The 24012-nt window shown below is 49.6% G+C and overlaps 1 protein-coding gene across 1 annotated transcript in view; it reads left to right on the top strand.

The window, feature by feature from the left end:
• Positions 1-24012, top strand: part of LRRC7 (leucine rich repeat containing 7) — a 186813-nt gene that overhangs the window by 60418 nt on the left and 102383 nt on the right. Inside the window, exon 2 of the mRNA XM_054165628.1 lies at positions 19358-19560. Coding sequence (XP_054021603.1) covers positions 19358-19560 — 203 coding nt within the window. The remainder of the gene's footprint in view (positions 1-19357; positions 19561-24012) is intronic.

The raw sequence follows: 24012 nt of genomic DNA, 5'->3' as shown, positions 1-24012 counted from the left end.
AAAAGAGAGAAGCTGCCCCAAAGGTGTCCTTAAATCTGCTGCTTTCTTGCTCACAGACTGTGGCAGGTCTGCTGCTTCGCCTTGGTGGTGAAATCTGATGGGCAGATCTGTGGGCTGGGCTGGCCGTGCTGGCTCTGCAGGGGGGGGTTGGTAAATGCAGGATTTGCAGAGAAAGGCCCACACAAGCTTTCCACCCAAGAAGAATCTGACTTCATTTCTGCTAGTGAGGCTGTTGGAATTCATCTCAAGAGGATGGGGCAGCCAACAGTGGTAAAAATGTGTTTAAACCACAAAGCAGAATGAAAGCTGCCAAACGCAGCCAAGCCTTAACAAGCTGGGCTGGGGAAGGGAAGTGAGAATGTGCCACCCACCAACTTCCCTAGGGAAGTGAAGTCAGATTTTAAGGAAGCATTTCCCAGTGCTACATCGTCTGATGACAACATGAGCAGCAACAAAAATCACCTCTGGGGGTCTCACACAGCCTCACAGGTTTCCTGAACACCTCCTGGGATGGGGACTCCAGCACCTCCCTGGGCAGCCTGTGCCAGTGCCTGACCGCTCCTGCAGGGAAGGAGTTGTTCCTCATCTCCAACCTAAACCTCCCCTGCCACAGTTGCAGGCCATTTCCTCTCATTCTGTCACCTGATATTAGGGAGAGGAGCCCAACCCCCTCCTGGCTCCAGCCTCCTTTCAGGGAGCTGTAGAGAGCCAGAAGGTCTCCCCTCAGCCTCCTTTTCAGCAGGCTGAACAACCCAATGTCCCTCAGTTGCTCCTCACCAGCCCTGTTCTCCAGACCCTTCAACAGCTTCATTGCCCTTCCCTGGACCTCTGCAGCCCCTCAATGTCTTTCCTGGCATGAGGGGCCCAAAACTGAGCCCAGGATTTGAGGTGGCAAGGACAAAGTCTCCAGCTGAAGTACACAAACACATCATCGCTCTCACCATCGCTGCCTTCCAGCTAAAGACCACACCTTGACTAAAGACTTGAAAACCTCTCTGGGAGACACTGAAACAGGGTGAAGAGGGCAGATTTAGCCTGGAAATGAGGAGGAAATTTGTTCCAGTGAGGCTGATAAGATGCTGGAACAGATTGCCCAGAAGGGTTATGGATGCCTCCTCCCTGGATTTGTTCAAGGCTGGGTTGGATGAGGTCTAGTGGGAGGTGTCCCTGCCCACAGGAAGGAGGTAGGAAGTAGGTAATCTTTAAGGTTCCTTCCAACCCAACCCACTCTCTGGTTCTCAAGGCTAGAGATGGCCCTAGCTAGTGTTGAGAGGAAAAGGTGAGGAGCAGCTGAGGGAACTGGGGTTCTTCATCCTGGAGAAGAGGAGGCTGAGGGGAGACCTTCTGGCTCTCTACAGCTCCCTGAAAGGAGGCTGGAGCCAGGTGGGGTTTGAGCTCTTCTCCCTAATATCAGGTGACAGAATGAGAGGAAATGGCCTGCAATTGTGGCAGGGGAGGTTTAGGTTGGAGATGAGGAGCAATTCTTTTCCTGCAAGAGTGGTCAGGCACTGGCACAGGCTGCCCAGGGAGGTGCTGGAGTCACTGTGCCTGGAAGGGTTCAAGACATGTCTGGCCATGGCACTTTGGGACATGGTTCAATGGCCATGGTGGGCTTAGAACAAGGATTTGGGGAAGCAGGGGGGTTCAGAGAGAGCCTGTGTCACCCCTTGGCTGAGGAGAGGCTGAGGCACCTGGGGCTCTTTAGTCTGGAAAAGAGAAGACTGAGAGGGGATTTAATCAATGTCTATCAATAGCTGAGGGCTGGGGGTCAGGAGCGGGGGGACAGGACAAGGAGCAATGGATGGAAGTTGAGCACAGGAGGTTCCACCTCAACACAAGGGGGAACTTCTTTCCTTTGAGGGTCCACAGGCCCTGGAGCAGGCTGCCCAGAGAGGTTGTGGAGTCTCCTTCTCTGGAGCCTTTCCAGCCCCATCTGGATGTGTTCCTGTGTGAGCTGAGCTGGATTCTATGCTCCTGCTCTGGCAGGGGGGTTGGACTGGATGATCTCTTTGGGTCCCTTCCAACCCCTGACATTCTGTGAGCCTGTGATCTGTGGTCCTTTAGTGCCCAGCCCAGCCCTGACCCTTGACAAAGCATTGAACTTGATTCCCTTCTGTTTTGGACTTGAGTAGTACCTGCTCCACAGGTGTGACTGCAATAGAGGTGCTGAGCAAGGCTGCATCAATGTGCAGGGAGAGCCAGGTCCTTTGTCCCAGCACATCCCCACCTAGGTCCTTGCAGAAGCTCAGCTTTCACTAGGAGTCACTCACTGCTTTTCATTCAAACTCCCTTGCCTAGCTGCAGTTTGTAGTGGCACATTATCATCTCTGCAACTTTTCTTCTGCAAGCTCATCAAACTCCATCCAGTTTCCCTGTAGTAAGCTGCTGCTAAGCTGATTAATATGTCAGGAATAATGCAGATGGATTGTGGTGAAAAATAATTGGATGTTTTGTCTGATCCTGTCCCCAACTCTGAGGAGGAAACTGAGGATTTAGCTCTCTAGCTTGTATTTAAATCCCAATTTGTGTGGTTGGTGGATTCAGCAGGTAAATTATTTTTCCCCATGGCCTTCCTTTGGGTAGTTCTTGCCATCTTATGGATGGCAAAAAGCCATCAGGAAAGAAATGAAGCATATTTCACCCTCATTTCATGAGGATAATCCTTTAAACTAAAGAGTTTGGCCATTGGGATGTGCTGCCCAGGGAGGTGGTGGAGTCCCCATCCCTGGAGGTGTTTAGGAAGAGCCTGGCTGAGGCACTTGGTGCCATGGTTGAGTTGATCAGATGGTGTTGGGTGAGAGGTTGGACTGGATGATCTCTGAGGTCTTTTCCAACCTGGTTAGTTCTGTACTCTGTAATTACTGCAAGGAGAAGCTGAAAGCCATCACAGATCTAAGTGTAAATAGAAATTCCCTTGTTTCCAAGGTGGCTGTTTCTCATCTGAGTTTGTTAGGATTGTCCCCTAGAGAACAGCTCTGCTAAGGAGCAGCTGAGGGGACTGGATTCTTCCACAGAGGATGCAATGGAAAAGGGCTGCTCTCTGGATGTCATCAAATATCTCATGGTCACCAGCCAGCTGAAGATGAGCCAGGCTGAGCCCAGGTGGCAAAGAAAGTCACCAACATCCTGCCTTGGATCAGCACTAGTGTGGCCAGCAGGAGCAGGGCAGGGATTGTCTCTCTGGGCTGGGCTCTGGTGAGGCCACACCTTGAGTGTTGGGTTCAGTTTTGGGCCACTGAATCCAAGCAGGACCTTGAGGGTCCACAGAAGGACAGTGAAACTGGTGAAAGGGTCTGGTGGGGAGCAGCTGAGGGAACTGGGGCTGTCCAGCATGGAGGAAAGGAGGCTGTGGGGAGACCTTCTGGCTGGGGTTGCTTAGCCTGGAGAAGAGGAGGCTGAGGGGAGACCTCATTGCTCTCTAGAACTCTCTGGAAGGAGGCTGAAGCCAGGTGGGGTTTGGTCTCTTCTCCCTAGTATCGGGTGACAGAATGAGAGGAAATGCCTCAAAATTATGCCAGGGGAGGTTTAAGCTTGACATTAGGAACCATTTCCCCCCCCTGCAAGAGATCAGGCACTGGAACAGGCTGCCCAGGGAGGTGGTGGAGTCACCATCCCTGGAGGAGTTCAGGAAATGTTTGGAATGGCACTTGGGGAGATGGTTTGTGGCACTTGGTGCCATGGTCTAGTCGTGAGGTCTGTTGGGACAGGTTGGACTTGATGATCCTTGGGGTCTCTTCCAACCTTAGTTACACTGTGATGCTGTGATACTGTGATACTGTGGTTTAGTGGCCATGGTGGTGTTGGGTGGATGGTTGGACTGGATGATCTTAGAGGTCTTGTGCAACTGAAACAATTCCATGATTCTATGATTCTAACCTGCTCCAGTGCTCCACCACCCTCACAGTAAAGAACTTCTTCCCAATGTCCAAGATATTCCTAATGTCCAAATTTAAGAGGTTTCTAAGAAGCAGAAGTCCAGTGAAAGGATCAAGCTAAGTTTTTCTTCACTGAAAGAGTGGCATTGAAATAGGTTGCCTGTGGAGTCACTGTCCATGGAGGTGTCCAAGAAACATGGGGACACAGCACTTGGGGACATGGTTCAATGGCCAGGGAGGTCTTAGATTAACAGTTCCACTCAATGACCTTAGAGGTCTTTTCCACCCAAAGCAATTCTATGATTCTATGTCACAAAGTGTCTGCAAGCTTTCTGTCATGAATGTTCTCCCAGACTGAGGGAGCTGGGGCTGCTCAGTCCAGAGAGGAGAAAAGGCTCCAAGGAGACCTCATTGTGGCCTTCCAGGATCTGCAGGGGGCTCCAAGAAAGCTGGGGAGGGACTTTTGAGGGTGTCAGGGAGGGATAGGACTGGGGGGATGGAACAAAACTAGAAATGGGGAGATTGAGATTGGATGTGAGGAAGAAGTTGTTGCCCAGGAGGGTGGTGAGAGCCTGGCACAGGCTGCCCAGGGAGGTGGTGGCAGCCTCCTGCCTGGAGGTGTTTGCAGCCAGGCTGGAGGTGGCTGTGAGCAACCTGCTGTAGTGTGAGGTGTCCCTGGCCATGGCAGGGGGGTTGGAGCTGCCTGAGCCTTGAGGTCCCTTCCAACCCTGACAATTCTGTGATTCTTGTGTGTCAAAAGCTAAAGCTGGAATCTGACTATCATGGGATCCCAGCATGGTGAGGGGTGGAAGGAACATCTGGAGCTCAATCCTCCAGCCTTTGTCCCACATGGATAAGCAAAGCTGTGCATCTGTTTTCAATGCAGTATTGTGATGCCTTCTGCAAAGCCACTAATACACCTTCCCTGGGTGGGATCTTAAAGCAGGGGGTGGGGGGAAATAAAAGGAAATCAACTTTTCTAGGTGACAAACAGTTCCAAGGAATGAGATGCTGGTTTCCAGGCAAGGACTAAGCAGATTACTTTCCATCAGGACTTCTTTATGAATTGGACAATGGTGAGAACTTGAACAGCACTGATGCAAGAGCTTACATAACCCTCCCTCTCACGTCACCACGGTGGCATTATGGCTCCAGACAAAACATCTCGACTTAGCACAACCACTGCAGAAGCCAGGGATCAGGAGGCATGCAAGGAAATAAATCAGCAAAAAATTCACACAGGGTTTCCTGCAACCACAGAATGGTATTGGTGCAGTTGGAAAAGACCTCTGAGCTCGTTGAGTCCAACCATGGAGCCAGCAACCGTTGATGCAGCCTTGTTCAGCGCTTGTGTGGCAGTCACACCTGTGGAGCAGGTACTATCCAAGTCCAGAATAGAAGGGAATCAAGTTCATCTGCAATGCTTTGTCAAGGGTCAGGGCTGGGATGGGCACTGAAGAGGTGACACAGGCTCTCTCTGAACCCCCTTGCTTCCCCAAACCCTTGAGCTAAGACCAACACAGCCATCAAACCGTGACCCCAAGTGCTGTGGCCACAGGTTTGTTGGACACCTCCAGGCATGGTGACTCCACCACCTCCCTGGGCAGCCTGTGCCAGTGCCTGACCACTCTTGCAGCCAAGAAATTGTTCTTAATCTCCAACCAAAACCTCCCCTGGTGCAACTTGAGACCATTTCCTCTTGCCCTGTCACTTGTTCCTTGGGATTAAATACCAACCCCCACCTCACTCCAGCCTCTTTCCAGGGCGTTGTAGAGAGCAATTGAGGTCTCCTCTCAGCCTCCTTTTCTCCAGGCTGAACACCCCCAGTTCCCTCAGCTGCTCCTCACCAGATCTCTTCTCCAGACCCTTCTCCAGCTTTTTTGCCCTTCTCCAGACATGCTACAGCACCTCAGCTTCCTTCTTGGAGTCAGGGCCCCAGAACTGAACCCAGGATTTGAGGTGTGCAAGACAATGCTGGGATGATGCCCACAAAAATGCATGTAATAGAAGTGTGAGGAGCTCCAAAGCTGGATGAAGAGGGCAGGTGTGAGACATGCATAGAACCATGGAACTGTCTGGTTGGAAAAGACCTTAAGATCAAGTTGGGGCTGTTCAGCCTGGAGAAGAGAAGGCTCCAAGAGGCTTTATAGTGGTCTTCCAGTATGGGAAGGGAGCTACAGGAGAGCTGGGGAGAGATTTTTTTACAAGGGCTTGTAGTGACAGGACAAAGGGCAATGGCTTTGAGCTGGAAGAGGGGAGATTGAGAATGAGGATCAGGAAGAAATGCTTTACACTAAGGAAGGAGGGTGAGACACTGAACAGGTTGCCCAGGGAGGTCATCGATGCCTCCTCCCTGGAGGTGTTCAAGGCTGGGTTGGATGAGGCCTTGAACAACCTGGAGTTGCCCATGGAAGGGAGTTGGAACTAGATGATCTTCAAGGTCCCTTCCAGCCCAGCTACTCTAATTTTATGATCCCTGAGTCCAACCATAACCTGACATCTCCCTTCACTCAGCTGGTAGACCACATCCCTAAATTCCTTGTCCAAACACCTTCAGTGATGGAGACTCCACTGGACAGCCTGCTCCAGGACCTGGTGACCCTGTGGGTGAAGAAATGTTTCCTGCTGTCTAATCTGAAGCTCTCCCTGGTGCAACTTGGGGCCATACAAGATGGGCTTTCTACACTGAAAAGAAAAAAGGGAATCTGAATGATTAACAATGCTGAGTCTCTAATTGGGGAGAAAGTGCAGTGAAAATTAAGATGCTTCTGAGAGCTTTGAAGCTCCCTAATGATTTCAGTGACCCAGGCTGAAAATGGACACCATGTAAATCATCTAAGCAGCACGCAGAAAATTAATTAAGAGAGAAGAAAGAGCACAAAAATGGATGTCTGGCCAGGGCCAGGAGAATAGCAGTGAGGAACAGGGCTTTGGAGGAAGGAAAGGCAAGGTTTGGGTCATGTGGCTCTGAGCAACCTCATCTAGTGTGAGGGGTCCCTGCCCATGGCAGGGGGGATGGAACTGGATGATCCTCGGGGTCCCTTCCAGCCCTAACAGTTCTATGAGTCCATGGTCAGGGGGGTTGTTAATCACAACCTTACACTTGGCTTTTGCAGGTCTACAGAATGGTTTGGGTTGAAAGGGATCTCAAAGCTCACCTATTTGAAAGGCATCTCAAAGCTCACCTAATTGAAAGGGATCTCAAAGCTCACCTAATTGAAAGGGATCTCAAAGCTCACCTATTCGAAAGGGATCTCAAAGCTCACCTATTTGAAAGGCATCTCAAAGCTCACCTAATTGAAAGGGATCTCAAAGCTCACCTATTTGAAAGGGATCTTAAAGCTCATCTAATTGAAAGGGATCTCAAAGCTCACCTATTTGAAAGGGATCTCAAAGCTCACCTATTTGAAAGGGATCTCAAAGCTCATCTGCTTGAAAGGGATCTCAAAGCTCACCTATTTCCAACCCCCTTGCAATGGACAGGGACACCTCCTACCAGACCAGGTTGCTCAAGGCCCCATCCAACCTGGCTTGGAGCCTTCACAGCCTCTGTGGGCAACCTGTGCCAGTGCCTCACCCCTCTCATGGGGAAGAATTTCTTTGTAATGTCTCCTCTCAGCCCAGCTTCTTCCAGCTTGAAGCCATCATCCTGTCACTCCATGCCTTTGTCAGGTGTCCCTCTCCATGTGCCTTGTCCCTTTTGTTCAAGCTCTTTCAGCACAGAAACTGTTCCATGAAAACCTGATGTATTGGAACAAAGTGGAAAGGTCCCAGTGCCCTCCTAAGAGCAGAGGAGGGCTGCCTTCAGCACCTGTAGAACCACAAATCATGCTACATCACACAGAAATGCCTCTGTCCCACAGAACATGTTTGAGGAAGGAAAAGAAGAGGTGCTACTGCCCTACACTGTGGTGTGAGGGGCAGGGGTATGGCAGCAGGAAAAGAAATAGCAGCTTGAGAGCTTTGTCTCCAGCTTCCTCTTGTGACCTTGTGTTCCAAGCATCCTGGCTCACAGTCAGGGCAGCTGTTGGTGATGCATGGTTGGGTTGAGGCTGTCCACCTCAGAGACTCCATGTGGGACTGGCATTCAGGGTCCCTGGGGGTTTGCTGGCTGGGTCTCTGAAGGAACCAGGATGGACTCCACATGAGGTGAGCATTGGGGGCCTCTGGGAGCTGGCTGGCTGGATCTCACAAGGAACTGTGGTGGGTTGAGGGTGCCCACCTAGGAGACTTCACATGGGATGGGTGTTTAGGGACTCTGGCACAGGCTGACTGGGTCTCCTGAGGAACTGCAGTAGGTTGAGGGTGCCCACCTAGGAGACTTCACTTTGGGTGGGCATCTGGGGACCCTGGATGCTTTCTGGCTGGGTCTCTCAAGGAACTATAGTGAGTTGAGTGTGTCCACCTTGGAGACACCACATAGAGTGGGCATTTGGGGAGCCTGGGGGTTTGCTGGCTGGGTCTCTCAAGGAATTGTGGTGGGTTGAGGCTACTCACTCCAGAGGTTCCACATGGAATGGGCATTTGGGGAGCCTGAGGGTTTGCTGGCTGGGTCTCTCAAGGAGCTGCTCTCCACCTTCATCACTTCTGGAGCGATGCCAGACCTCTGGAATTGCTCAGCAGGGGTGATGGAAGCTGTAATTCTGTAAGTGATTGATAGCTTTGTGATTTCTAGGCTCAATCCTCTAACTGGCTGCAAAGAGCCAACCTATTAGCATATTAATGTTTGTTGATGATGCTGATAATAAGAGAAATAAAGAAGGAGCAGGGAAATCATCACTTGTCTGTGATGTATGGCAAAGAAACCAGTGGAGCGAGTTGTCTGCTGCTTTGAATGTAATGAATATTTTCTGATCCCTCTGGCAAATGTCACCATTATTACTCAGTTCAGCCTTGCAAAGCTCTCATGCACACTTCCAAGCTCTTTATGTTCAGGGTTTCTCAGTAGCTTCTCCAGCCTGGCCAGATCACTTCTCATTTGGCACTTTGGTTCTGCTTTCTGGAGGGAATTGCAAGGTTATGGAAGCCTGGGTCAGCAGCAGTGTGGCCAACAGGAGCAGGGCAGGGATTGTTCCCCTGTGCTGGGCACTGCTGAGCTCACACCTCCAACACTGGGGTCACTTTTGGGCTCCAAGAAGGACATTGATGTCCAGAGAAGGGCAACAAAGCTGCTGAAGGGTCTGGAGAACAGGGCTGGTGAGGAGCAGCTGAGGGAGCTGGGGTCATTCAGCCTGCAGAAAAGGAGGCTGAAGGGAGACCTTCTGGCTCTCTACAGCTCCCTGAAAGAAGGCTGCAGACGGGTGGGGGTTGGTCTCTTCTGCCAGGTATCAGGGAATAGGACAGGAGGAAATGGCCTGAAGTTGTGCCAGGGGATATTTTAGCTGGAGATGAGGAACCATTTCTTTCCTGCAAGAGTGGTCAGGATTTGGAACAGGCTGCCCAGAGCAGTGGTGGAGTCACCATCCCTCTAGGTGCTCATAACCCATGTGGATGTGACACCTGGGGACGTGGTTTAACAGCCATGGTGGCCTCAGGTCAGTGGTTGAACTCGATGATCTTAGAGGTCTTTTCCAACCTTACTCATTCTATGATTCAAATCTGCTTTCACTCAGGTTGTTCTGTGCCAGGAAAATTACACCTGCTCCTTGACTGTCAGGGCAAATCTCCATCTTCTAGAGACAACCACTTGAAAAAATGATGTTTGATTACAGTGAAGTCTGAAATGTTTTATAAATGGAGGGTTACAGCAAGCTTGTAGAGAATGAGCTACATGGAAGTCATCACAAGCTGGTTTCTTGTCAGCCTGCTCCAGGGCTCCAGCACCCTCACAACAAACAAGTTTCTCCTTTTCTTCAGATGGAGCCTCCTGGGTTCCAGTTTGTGCCCACTGCCCCTTGTCCCATCCCTGGGCATCACTGGAAGAGTCTGGCCCCAGCCTCTTGCCCCCCACAGCTCCTTTAGCTCTTGCTGAGCATTGAGCAGATTCCTTCCCAGGCTGCTCTTCTGCAGGCTCAACAGCCCCAGGGCTCTCAGCCTTTCCTCCTCACAGAGCTGCTCCAGGCCCCTCAGCATCTTTGGAGACTCCCCTGGACTCTCCCCAGTAGTTCTCCGTCTCTCTTGAACTGGGGAGCCCAGAACTGGACCCAGGACTCCAGAGGTGAACTCAGCAGGGCAGAGTAGAGACAGAGGAGCACCTCCCAAAACTCTGCTAATGCACCCCAGGAGACAATTTGCCTTCTTGACCACAAGGGCACATTGCTGGCTGATGGGGAACCTGCTGTCCCCAAGGACTCCAAGGTCCTCCTCCACAGAGCTGCCAATGCTCAGTATGATCCAGTGAGCCTCAGAGAAAGCAAACTTCCACGGATCATAAAGTTTGGTTTAATTGTCTTCCCCCTGCTTTGTGCTCTGCTTTCTGGGTGCTGGACGGGTTTGGGTTTTGGTGGTTGAGTTTTTGGTGTTTGGGGATTTACGTGTTTGGCTTTTTGGTGTTTGAGGGTTTAGGTGTTTGACTGTTTGATGTTTGGGGCTTTAGGTGTTTGGCTTTGTGGTGTTTGGGGCTTTAGGTGTTTGGCTTTGTGGTGTTTGGGGGTTTAGGTGTTTGGCTTTGTGGTGTTTGGGGCTTTAGGTGTTTGGCTTTGTGGTGTTTGGGGCTTTAGGTGTTTGGCTTTTTGGTGTTTGGGGGTTTAGGTGTTTGGCTTTGTGGTGTTTGGGGCTTTAGGTGTTTGGCTTTGTGGTGTTTGAGGGTTTAGATGTTTGGCTTTTTGGTGTTTGGGGATTTAGGTGTTTGGCTTTTTGGTGTTTGGGGCTTTAGGTGTTTGGCTTTGTGGTGTTTGGGGCTTTAGGTGTTTGGCTTTGTGGTGTTTGAAGTTTTATGATAGCTCTTTTTTAATGTTGGGGCTTTAGATGTTTAGGGTTTGATATTTGGGGCTCTAGGTGATTGGCTTTTGGGTGTTTGGGGCTTTAGGTGTTTGGCTTTGTGGTGTTTGGGGCTTTAGGTGTTTGGCTTTTTGCTGCTTCATTTTCAGGTGTTGGGTTTTGTTTTTCAGCATGTTTATAAATGCAGACATTTGGAGTCATGCAAGTCTGAGATGATCAAGAGCTGACTTCACAATTATGGTCAGATGGTTCAAATTGTGTCATTTGGAGATCCTTGTTTCCAGTGCACTAGTGACAAGAAATCAAGTGGATTCCAAGGGCAACTTGAAACTACTTTGTGTGTTTCAACTCTTTCAAGAGGCTTTCCCAATAATTCCCACTTCTCTTTGCTCTTAATGTTGGGTTTGTTGTTTGGGGTTTTTTAAGCACCATTAATGGAAAGACAAAAACATCACATTGAAGACAATCAGTTGTTTATTTTAGGGTGAAACTAAACTGATTTAGGCTGGAGGTGAGGAAAAAGTTCTTCCCAGCAAGAGAGATTGGCCATTGGGATGTGCTGCCCAGGGAGGTGGTGGAGTCCCCATCACTGGAGGTGTTTAATAGGGGATTGGATGTGGCACTTGGAGCCATGGTTTAGTTAGACAGGAGGTGTTGGGTGATAGCTTGGACTTGAGGATCTCTGAAGTCTTTTCCAACATTATTGATTCTGTGATTCTATGATCAGATGAAAAACATTTCTCTTCCAACCTGGTCTGGTCTGGTCTATTCTATTCTATTCTATTCTATTCTATTCTATTCTATTCTATTCTATTCTATTCTATTCTATTCTATTCTATTCTATTCTATTCTATTCCATTCCATTCCATTCCATTCCATTCCATTCCATTCCATTTTTTAGCCATATGGGAATTCAAGGTGTTCAAGAGGGGACTGGATGTGGCACTTGGTGCCACGGTTTAGTTAGTCAGGAGGTGTTGGGTGACAGGTTGGACTTGCTGGTCTCTGAGGTCTTTCCCAACCTTGTTGACTCTATGATTCTATTCTGTGATTTTTTAGTCATGATTCTTTTAATCTCATTTTTAATTACTTGGGGGCCAGGGGGGGAGAAGGAAAATGGCCAAATCTGATCACAGGTAGGAGCACAGTTAGAAGAAAAGCTTCTGAGATGAACAAATAACTTCTTCTCTTTGTCTTTGGATTACAAAGTGCTGCCTCCCCTGCCCTTTTGTGCTCTTGAGGCTCTGAAGTTTGTGGAACTGTTTTGTTCCATTCTTAAATCTTTGTTGTTGTTGTTCCTTGAGCCATAGAGCAAAACCTCTACATCTGCTTTTGAAATAGGTAAGGAAAACATCTCCTCCCTGCTTCCTAAGTAACAGGGATTAGTGGGCTGGCTGCACAAAAGATGCATTAATTGCAAAGAGATTAGATTTTACTGCAATTAATTTCCACAGGGCTCAAGTTTTGCTTAGATTAAGGATTGTTTGTAAAAGAGAATAAACTGCAGATAAGGATAATGAGAGGCTCCCATGGCACAGATAAATGCAGGTTTCTCTCCGTGCTCCTCTCCTGCTTTCTGGAATGCCATTCAAGGAAGAATATTGGGGGTTGAAAGGATTCCTGGGAGCCTGGGGCTGGGGGAAGTGTGTTTGGGTTGCCTTTTGTCTTGCTAAGTTGTTCAAAACTGCTTCAATGCAGTGTAGAGAATTAATTATTAGACGAGATGGGAATCGCTTTCCTTCAGCAAAATGGCAATAAAAAAAGGGTCCCAGAACCCCATCATTGTGGGACCTCTGGAGAACATCCAGGCCAAAGCCCCTGCTAAAGCTGGAGCATCCACAGCAGCTTAACAATGGGTCACAGTGTCCAGCTGGCTTTGGAGGCTCTCCACACAAGGAGACTCCACAGCCTCTCTGGGCAGCCTGCTCCAGGCCTCCAGCACCCTCACACCAAACAAGTTTCTCCTCCTAGTTCTTTGGTGAAAATCCACCTATTCCCCCTGCCTTCACAGGTCAGGCTTTAGAGCTTTCCAAGTTGCTGAGTATTTATCTGGGTGGCTTGATAAGGCTGAGAGGCTTGAGGCTATTGAGCCTGGAGAAGAGCAGCCCCAGAGGGGATCTGATCAATGATCAGCAAGAGATAAAGGACCTGTGGGGGGGCAAGAGGATGGGGCCAGACTCTGCTCAGAGGTACCCAGCCATGGGACAAGGGGCAAGGGGCACAAAGTTCAACCCAGGAGGTTCCATCTGAACAGGAGGAGAAAGTTCTTTGGCATGAGGATGCAGAAGCCCCAGAGCAGGCTGCCCAGAGAGGTTGTGGAGTCTCCTTGTCAGGAGAGCTTCCAAAACCAGCTGGGCATTGTGCTCCTGGGCAAGCTTCTGTGGGTGCCCTGCTTTAGCAGGGGGGTTGGAGTGGGTGATCTCCAGAGGTCCCTTCCAACCCCCACCATGCTGGGATTCTAGGATTCAGTGATGAGTTTTATGAATTTCATGTTCTTCCACGTGAGACTGAGTAGAGAACTTGAAATATCCTCTTATTTGGCTGCTATAGACCTTCTAGAGTGTAGAGAATTAATGTAGACCATGACATATGGTGAGCAACAACCACACTCAGGTATGGAGAAGTCTAGTTCTGTGAGGGGTTTCAGTCTGGAAAATCCCTGAGCACTGAAGTCTTGATGAGGAAGTAGGAGAAACCTTCTAGACAAATTTCAGGGATTAAGGAATTTTATGAAGCATCAATGTGTGGTGACTCAGGATCCCCAAAGCTGGGAGATCAGCTTTCTGTTGGCTTGGAATGGAATGGAATGGAATGGAATGGAATGGAATGGAATGGAATGGAATGGAATGGAATGGAATAGAATAGGATAGGATAGGATAGAATAGAATAGAATAGAATAGAATAGAATAGAATAGAATAGAATAGAATAGAATAGAATAGAATAGAATAGAATAGAATAGAATAGAATAGAATAGAATAGAATAGAATAGAATAGAATTAACCAAGTTGGAAAAGACCTCAGAGATCATCCAGTCCAAGCTCTCACCCAGCACCATCTGATCAACGCAACCATGGCACCAAGTGCCTCAGCCAGGCTCTTCCTAAACACCTCCAGGGATGGGGACTCCACCACCTCCCTGGGCAGCACATCCCAAGGGCCAATCTCTCTTGCTGGGAAGAATTTCTTCCTCACCTCCAGCCTGAACCTCCCCTGGCACAGCTTGAGACTGTGTCCTCTTGTTCTGGGGCTGGCTATATTCATGAGCCCTCCCCAGCTTTGTTGCCCTTCTCTGGACACCTTCCAGCAGCTCAACATCTTTCCTAAACTGAGGAGCCCAGAACTGGACACAGGACTCAAGGTGTGGCCTAAGCAGTGCTGAGCACAGGGCAGGATGACTTCCCTGCTGCTGCTGGCCACACTGTTCCTGCTGCAGGCCAGGATGCCCTTGGCCTTCTTGGCCACCTGGGCTCCACCTGGCTCCATTGGACTTGGGAGTTTTGGTCCTAAAGATCTCAAGCAGCAATCTTCTTACAGTGAGTAACCATCAGAACAGAAGAGAAAAGCCTAATTAAAATTAGGAAGGAATACAATCTAGGTAAGAAAAATGTAATTACCAAAAGCTGGAATTAGTCCAGGTGGGGAATTAATAATACTGAAATTAATAGAAGGTTTAATTACCATTAGTCCACAGGGCATGAAATTTGACTCTTTTTAGTTGTAGCACAGGACCTTTAATTCTGTGCTGGTGGTTTCTGCAGGCAACAATACTCATCCCAGAGGAGACAGAGGGATTTCTTTCTTTCTTTATTAACACATGTATATATAATTTATTTTTCTCTTTGTTTTCCTTTTAATTTCAAAGATAAATACTGAACCTGACTATGGACACATGCAGATCCAAGTTCACAGCTTTCCATGGCCATTCTCCCACCAAATAGTCAAGGGTCAGGGCCGGGCTGGGCACCAAATCAGTGCCAGATGCTCCCCATGAATCTTTCTACTTCCCAAAGGGAAGAAGGGAGAGAGGCTGCTGGGGTAGGACAGGAACTAACCCAGCTGGGATGGAAAGAAGAACAATGCCATGGGATAGAGACAGAGACACAAACCAAGGTGGAACCCAAGCCCTGGTGGCTATGATGGCACCATGGGCACCACTGGTGCTGGGGACAGGCACTGGGCAAGTCCCAGCCTGGACTCAGCAGCAGATGGGAAAAGGATTTGGGAGCTGGATTCAGGAGCACAGGGATGGGGATGGAAGGCAGAAGGGACAGAGTCCTCCTGGGACACTGCCCAGGGAAGAAGAGGCTTGACCCTGGTGCTCCCTCAGCTGTCTCCTGCAGATGCCACCCATGGGCTGCAGTCCCTTGTTGAGAAGTTGAAGGTCCTGGCTGCTCTTCCCCACAGGTGCCAGCTCTGCCTTCCTGCCCCCCAGCATGGGGCACAAGCTGTGGCAGTGCCCTTGGTGTGGGCAGGAGCAAGTGCAAGGCAGAGGCTTCCTGCAGCCCAGCCCAGGCAGTGCCTGTCCCCATCAGGCTCTCACTGCTGGCAGCAGCCCCTGGCTGCAGAAATCCACCCTGAGCCCCAGAGAGAGCCAGCCCTGAGCAGGGGCTGAGCTCAGCAGCCACAGCTCTGAGCACAGCCTGCTCTGCTCCACACAAAGCAGGACACAACAGCCAGCAGTCTCCACAGTTGTTGCTTCATGTTAACTTTTGTCACAAGCCCTTGCCAGTGCACCACAACTCAGGTGCAAGTACTTCTATTTTTCCAGTACTGAGTTTTTGCCTTAAATGCTAATTGTTCCTCATAGCTTCTCAGAATGGTAGTGCTTGGAATGGACCTCTGGAGATGGTCCTCCAGTCTAAGCTCCCTGCTAAATCAGGGACCCCTCCAGCAACTTGCCCAGGATCACAATGGCCAGATGAGTTGGGGAGCTCTCCAGGGAAGAACACTCCACAACCTCTCAGGGCAGCATCCATCCAACTGCCATTGTGGTTTGGTTTTGTTGTTCTTCAGAAGAAGACAGCTCCAACAGATAACCACTTAATGTTAGAAAGAAATTCTTTCCACTGAGGCTGGGGAGACACTGGCACAGGTTGCCCAGAGAGGTTGTGGATGTTCCCTCCCTGGAGGTGTTCAAGGCCAGGTTGGATGAAGCCTTGAGCAGCCTGCTCCAGGGGAAGGTGTCCCTGCCCATGGCAAGGGGCTTGAAAGTGGCTGATCTTTGAGGTCCTTCCCAACCCAAACCATTCTGTGACTCTCTGAGTCCCACCACCATGATTTATCCTGACAGCTGGCTTTTGTTGCAGCTGTTGAGGAAGGCAGAGTAATTGGATCGCTTTTGTTTATCCTCTACAGTTATTTCTCCCTAATTTTTAAACCAATTTTCTGCTGCACAAGAAACTGCAGGTATTTCATGAGCTGCAATAATGGGCTCCCTTCTGTTTGCATAAGGAAAAAGGGAGAGGAAAAACCAAAGGAGAAGAGGAGGGTTTTGAATGCTTTTTGCTGTGGCAATTGCCATTTTTAGCCCATTTCCAGCACTTGACTACCAGTCCACTTCCCAGCTGCTCTCTCATACTCTTGTGCTCATGGGTTTCTATTCAAATGAAAGGTGGGGGGCTTTGTTTTCTGCCTCAGCCCACAGCAGAGGGGAAGAATGCAAAGCTAAGTGCTTTGTGGTGCCTGTGGGAGGGATGGCTCTGGGAGTCGCTTCTGAAGTCCATCTCACTGCTGAATTGTTCATTAGCTTCACAGTATCACAGTATCACAGTATCACAGTAACTAAGGTTGGAAGAGACCCCAAGGATCATCAAGTCCAACCTGTTCCAACAGACCTCACAACTAGATCATAGCACCAAGTGCCACGTCCAATCTCCCCTTGAACACCTCCAGGGATGGCGACTCCACCACCTCCCTGGGCAGCACATCCCAATGACGAATGACTCGCTCAGTGACGAACTTTTTCCTCACCTCGAGTCTAAACCTCCCCTGACACAACTTGAGACTGTGGCTTCGAGTGGCTCCAAAAGCTGCACATCATTCGCTGTTCCAAACTGATTTGGTTCGTGTCAGGGTTTGAAATGTGTAGTTGGAAGGGCTGCTTCCCCTGCTTGAGAACCCTAAGAGAGCTCCCCATGAGCCAGCAGTGGGAATCTCTTGGCCAAGAGGGCCAGGGGTCTCCTGCAGGGCAGGAAGAAGAGTGTGGCCAGCAGGTTGAAGGAGGTTCTCTTCCTCCTCTACTCAGCCCTGGTGAGGCCACAGCTGGAGTAGTGGGACCAGTTCTGGGCTCCCCATTTCAAAAGAGACAGGGAACTACTGGAGAGAGTCCAGTGGAGGTTCTGAAGATGCTGAGGTGCCTGGAGCAGCTCTGTGAGGAGGGAAGGCTGAGAGACCTGGGGCTGCTTAGCCTGGATATGAGCATGAGCCAGCAGTGTGTTCAGGGGGCCAGTGGGTCCATGGCATCCTGGCCTGGATCAGCAATAGTGTGGCCAGCAGAAGCAGGGATGGGATTGTTCTCCTTTACTCAACACTCAGAAATCTACTGGGCTCAGTTTTGGGCCCCTCAGTCCAAGATGGGCATTGAGGTGCTGGAGCAGGTCCAATGAAGAGAAACTAAGCTGGTGAAGGAATTTGAACACAGGCCTTAAGAGGAAGGGTTGAGGGAACTGGGGTTGTTTGGTCTGCAAAAGATGGAGGCTGGGGGGAGACCTCATCACCCTCTGCAACTACCCAAAGACATTTGGAATGAGGTGGAGGTTGGTCTCTTCTGCCAAGGAATAAGTGACAGGAGAAGAGGAAATAGCCTCAAGTTGTGCCAAAGGAGGTTCAGGTTGGATATCAGGAAAAATTCCTTCACAGAAAGGATCATCAGTCATTAGAACAGGCTGAGAGACTTCATAGAACCAACCAGGTTGGAAAAGACCTCAGAGATCATCAAGTCCAACCTATGACCTAACACCTAACACCTCCTGACAACTAAACCATGGCTCCAAGTGCCACATCCAAGCCTTTCTTGAACACCTCCAGGCATGGGGACTCCACCACCTCCCTGGGCAGCACATCCCAATGGCCAATCTCTCTTGCTGGGAAGAACTTTCTCCTCACCTCCAGCCTGGATTGAGTCGAGTTGGGGTTGTTCAGCCTCGAGAAGGCTCCAGGGAGACCTTCTGTTGGCCTTCCAGCACCTGAAGGGGTCTACAAGAAAGCTGGGGAGGGACTGTTTACAAACAGGGTGCCAGGGAAGGTTCAGGTTGAATATTAGGAAACATTTCTTCCCCTCAAAGGGTTCTCAGGCACTGGAACAGTCTGCCCAGGGAGGTGTTGAAGTCACCACCCCCGGAGGTATTTAACAGATGGTGCTTAGGGACGTGGTTTAGTGGCAGTGGTTTAGCAGTGGTACCTCTAGGTGAGTGGTTGGACTTGATGATCTGAAAGATCTCTTCCAACCTCAACTCTTCTGTCATTCAGTGTTTTCTGGAGTCCTAAGATAGAAGAACAGATGATGCATTGAGATTGCTTTTTGTGTGGATGCTGGGAAATGTCATTTCCTCGTGTTGTGTCTAAGGACAAACAGAATGCAGGCTCCAGAGGTCCCTCAGGGAAAACTGTATCTGATGGACTTCAATCTTAATAATCAAGGACACAGCTGTTGGAGTGAGTCCAGAGGAGGGCAACAAAGGTGATCCAAGGGCAGAACACCTCTGCTGTGAGGATAGGTTGAGGGAGCTGGGGTTGTTCAGCCTGGTGAAGAGAAGACTCTGGGGAGACCTAATAGCTGCCTTCCAATACCTGAAGGGGTCCTACAGGAAGGCTGGAGAGGAAGCCTTCCTAAGAGTGTCCTAAGACAGGACAAGGGGGAATGGTTTGAAGCTGAGGGAGAGCAGGGTTAGACTGGATTTTAGGAAGAAGTTCTTCAGTAAAAGGGTGCTGGGACTCTGAAATAGGCTGCCCAGGGAGATTGTGGATGCCTCCTCCCTCAGGGTATTCAATACCAGGCTGGATGAGTCCTTGAGCAGCCAAGTCTAATTGAGAGGCATTCCCTGCCCGTGGCGAGGAGGTTGGATGACTTTAGGGGAGGGTTAGGCTGGATGCTAGGAAGAAGTTCTTCCCAGCAAGAGAGATTGGCCCTTGGGATGTGCTGCCCAGGGAGGTGGTGGAGTCCCCATCCCTGGAGGTGTTTAAGAGGGGACTGGCTGGGGCACTTGGCGCCATGGTTGAGGTGATCAGATGGTGTTGGGTGAGAGGTTGGACTTGATGATCTCTGAGGTCTTTTCCAATCTGTTCTGTTCTGTTCTGTTCTGTTCTGTTCTGTTCTATTCTATTCTATTCTATTCAATCTTATTCTGTTCTATTATATTCTATTCTGCTCTATTCTATTCTATTCTGTTCTATTCTATCCTATTCTGTTCTATTCTATTCTGCTCTGTTCTATTCTATTCTATTCTCTCCTATCCTACCCTACCCTATCCTATCCTACTCTACTCTAGATGACATCTAAGGCCTCTTCCACGTGAAGCCACTCTCTGATTCTGAAAGCCCTTGTCCCAGAAGTGCTGCTGGTTACAGAAACTGTGGGTTTTTCCCCTCTGCCCTTTTCCTGCAGTATGCTGTTTGGAGATGACAACCAAAAGGAAAATCATCGGCCGCCTGGTGCCCTGCCGGTGTTTTCGTGGCGAGGAGGAAATCGTCTCAGTGCTGGATTACTCTCACTGTGGCCTACAGCAGGTGCCAAAGGAGGTTTTTAACTTTGAGCGGACCTTAGAGGAGCTTTACCTAGATGCCAATCAGATTGAAGAGCTACCCAAGGTAATCCATCTTCTGCTCGTACTACGGCTGTCGACGGGGTGGGCTCAGCCGCGTCCCGCGGGCGCTGCCGTCCTGCAGCCCTCGGCACAGGGAGGACGTGGGCCTGCTGGACAGGGTCCAGAGGAGGGCCATGGAAGTGCTCAGGGGGTTGGAGCACCTCTGCTACAAGGACAGGCTGAGGGAGCTGGGGGTATTCAGCCTGGAGTAGAGGATGCTCTGGTGAGACCTAATAGCAGCCTGCCAGTACCTGAGGGGGGCTCCAGGAAGGATGGAGAGAGACTGTTTGCAAAGGCCTGCAGGGACAGGACCAGGGGCAATGGCTTCAAGCTAGAGAAGGGCAGATTGAGATTAGATATCAGGAGGAAGTTCTTCACTATGAGGATGGTGGAACACTGGAAGAGGTTGCCCAGGGAGTTGGTTAAGGTTCCTTCCCTGGAGATATTCAAGGTGAGGCTGGATGAGGCCCTGGGCAGCCTGATCTAGTTGGGGATGTCCCTGCTGACTGCAGGGAGGTCAGACTGGATGAGCTTTGGAGGTCCCTTCCAGCCTGGACTATTCTATGATTCTGCCATTGGACTTGCTCTTGACCAGGAGACCTGCTTGCTGGGGAAGGACCCATGGCTAGTAACCATGGCTTGAGTCAATACTAACTCTGAGGTTCAATTCCATTTTCACAAAGGTGGGTTCTTCCCCTTCTTGGAGGAGCTCCAGCAGCTATGCCACCCTTCTTGCAGAGAGAGTCAGAGAATGCATTGGGTAGGAAGGAATCCTCAAAGGTCATCTTACAGCATCTTAGAATGCACTGGGTTGAAAAGGAGGCCTCTGAGGAACCTTAGAGAATCATAGAATGCACCAGGTTGGAAGGGACCCTCAACACTCACAGAATTGTTTGGGCTGCTGGGAAGGACCTCTAAGATCATTGTGTCAAACCACCAACCCAACACCACCAGAGCCATTAAGCTATGGAATGCATTGGATTGAAAGAGACCTTTAAAGGTCATCCAGTCCAACCCTTCTGCAGTCAGCAGGGACATCTGCAGCTAGAGCAGGTTGCTCAGGGTCCCATCGAGTTTGACATGGAATGTCTCCAGGGATGGGCAGATGCTTCTGCATGGGGAGGAGCAGGACCACTACTTGTCCTTGCTTCATGCCCCAAGAGCAGGGGACAAACAATGCCTGACCACTCTTCCAGTAAAGACAATTTTCTTGATATCTAATCTACCCCTCCCCTGGTACAACTTGAGGCTATTCCTTGTCCTGTCACTTGCTCCTTGGGAGAAGACACCAACACCCCCACCAGCTCCAGCTTCCTCTCAGGGAGCTGGAGAGAGCCAGCAGGTCTCCCCTCAGCCTCCCTTTTCTCCAGGCTGAACAACAGCCAAGTCCCTCAGCTGCTCCTCACCAGACCTGTTGTCAGTTTTGTTGCTCTTCCCTGGACCTGCTCCAGCCTTTCAATGTCCTTCTTGGGGCAAGGGAACCAAAACTGAACCTAATATCCAAGGCGTGGCCTCACCGGTGCCACGCTTGTCAGGATGAGGTGCTTATCCTCGTGGGAGAAGAGCCAGAGCTCCCTGAGCAGTGTTTCTATAGCTGGAAAGGAGGTCCTGCAGTGGGCTGGGTTAAATTGTCCTTCCAGGGTAAAACTTCTTGCACAGAATCTTTAAATCTTTTCTTCTGTTGATTAATGTTTACTGTAAGGAGTTGAAAGTTACTGTACCCAGTGTTCTGGAAACAAAAGAGGGCAAGGTAGTGGAAAAAACCCAATTAATAGTAGGTGCTAGCTACATAATGAAGCATGAAGGAATGTAATCCATGCCTTAATTGAATTTTTCTTGACAGTAATGAAAGATGCTTACAAGTCCTTAATTAAACATTGTTCCACTGCAATCCATTCTGCACCATCTCTCTACATATTTCCTACTTGTGCTCTGCACAGGCTCCAGATGCCTTCTATTTTCTGATGTAGGAAGCAAGCTTGCTCCAGCCCATGGAGCTCCATTATTTGGGTGGAATGGTTCATCACTGAAGATCTTGGAATCATAGAACTGTTGAGGTTGGAGCAGACCTTTGAGGTCACCAAGTCCAACCACTTGCCTACAGCTTGCAGCCCTACCACTGCTGCCAAGCTCCTACCACAAACCCACGTCCCTAAGCACACCATCGATGTGTCTGCTGAATACCTCCAGGGATGGGGACTCCACCACCTCCCTGGAGCAGGCTGCCCAGAGAGTTTGTGGAGCCTCCTTGTCTGTAGAGCCTCCAAACCCAGGTGGGCATTGTGATCCTGGGCAGGCTGCTGTGGGTGTCCCTGCTTTAGCAGGGGGGTTGGACTGGATGACCTCCAGAGGTCCCTTCCAACACCTCCCACCCCCACCCCCCCACCCTGGGATTCTGTCAAAAGCTTCTAGTGAAGGCATTGGAAAAGGCTGCCCAGGGAGGTGGTGTAGTCACCATCCCTGGAGGTATTCAAGGAAAGATTAGGTGTGACACTTTGGCATATGGTTTGGTGATCACGGAACAGTTGGGTAGAAGGTTGGACTTATCATAGAATCATGGAATCAGAGAATCAATAAGGTTGGAAAAGACCTCAGAGGTCATCAAGTCCAACCTATCACCCAACACCTCCTGACTAACTAAACCATGGCTCCAAGTGCCACATCCAAGCCTTTTCTGAACACCTCCAGGGATGGGGACTCCACCACCTCCCTGGGCAGCACATCCCAATGGCCAATCGCTCTTGCTGGGAAGAACTTTCTCCTCACCTCCAGCCTAAATTTCCCCTGGCACAGCTTGAGACTGTGTCCTCTTGTTCTGGTGCTGCTTGCCTGGGAGAAGAGACCAACCCCCACCTGGTTACAACCTCCCTTCAGGTAGTTGTAGAAAGCAAGAAAGTCTCCCCTGAGCCTCCTCTTCTGCTGGCTAAGCAACCCCAGCTCCCTCAAGCTGTGCCAGGGGAGGTTCAGGCTGGGTGTTGGGAAGAAATTCTTCCCAGCAAGAGAGATTGGCCATGGGAATGTGCTGCCCAGGGAGGTGGTGGAGTCCCCATCCCTGGAGGTGTTTAGGAAGAGACTTGATGGGGTGCTTGGTGCCATGGCTGAGTTGCTCAGATGGTGTTGGGTGAGAGGTTGGACTGGATGATCTCAAAGCTCTTTTCCAACCTGGTTTATTCGATTCGATTCTATTCGATTCTATCTTGAAGGCTCCTTGCCAACCCAAACCACTCTATGATTGTGTGATTCTAAACAGCATCATGAAGCAAATACTTCCTGTTGAAAAAAAACACCAAACCCACAACCTTTTAATTGCTCTTAATTGTCAGAAACTGCTTCATTAAGCCCAGCCTTGCCCTTGTAACCCAGAAGATTAATGGCAGGGTTCATTTGCTTGCTTCACACCATTCATAATGGTTTAGTTTGTCCTAAGCCTTTATTAATAGTTATTAAACAGTCCAAATAATTTCTTTATCAAACTTTCTGCTTGAGATCTTTTATTATCCTTTTCTTTTCCTGCACATCTCTGAACTTTTTGTTTGTTTGTTTGTTTGTTTTGTGCTGCTGAATCAATATTCCACGACATAAAATGCCAGTTTGTGCTTGCCTGACGTGGCTCTGGAGTTGCTTAGCACCAACTTAACACCAACTTTTGCATCACATACTGTGCTCCACCACAGGCAGAACCTTCCTCTCTGTTTCCTTCCTACACCCAACAGTGATTCATTTACATTTCTCTCCTTTTCTGCTCAAAATCTGGAACTAAAGCTTAAAGGCATAGCCTAAACCCACCCCGCTGCCTGTAAGTGTGAGTTCATTCATACTTCCAGAGGACATTCCTGGTGTCCACTTTTTGGTGATTTACCAAATTTTAGGTGCCTCTGATGCTCTGAAATTTTTCTGTCATCAGAAAGCTTGATCCTGGTTAAAAAAAAAAAACAAAAAACTAAGGAAAAACCCCCAGTAAAGACTCTTGGTCATTATCTGCCTTACTTCCTACATAGAATCACTGGCACAGGTTGCCCAGGGAGGTGGTGGAAGCCTCATGCCTGGAGGTGTTTGCAGCCAGGCTGGAGGTGGCTGTGAGCAACCTGCTGCAGTGTGAGGTGTCCCTGGCCATGGCAGGGGGGTTGGAGCTGGCTGAGCCTTGAGCTCCCTTCCAAGCCTGACAGTTCTGTGATCCTAATTGTTTGGTTGGAAAAGACCTCTAAGAACATCAGGTCCAACCATCAGCCCAACACCACCATTCCCACTAAACCATATCTCCAAGTGCCATGGCCACCCATTTTTTGAGTGCCTCCAGGGATGGAGACTTCAGAACCTTCCTGGGCAGCCTGCTCCAATGCCTGACCACCCCTGGAGGAAAGAAATTGTTCCTAATCCCCAACCTAAACCTCCCCTGGCATATTTTCAGGCCATTTCCTCTCATTCTGTCACCTGATACTAGAGGAAAGAGACTAAT

This window comes from Dryobates pubescens, chromosome 11 (assembly GCF_014839835.1).
Source record: "Dryobates pubescens isolate bDryPub1 chromosome 11, bDryPub1.pri, whole genome shotgun sequence".
Classification (NCBI taxonomy): Eukaryota; Metazoa; Chordata; class Aves; order Piciformes; family Picidae; genus Dryobates; species Dryobates pubescens.
This window is presented reverse-complemented; position numbering and strand designations above follow the sequence as displayed.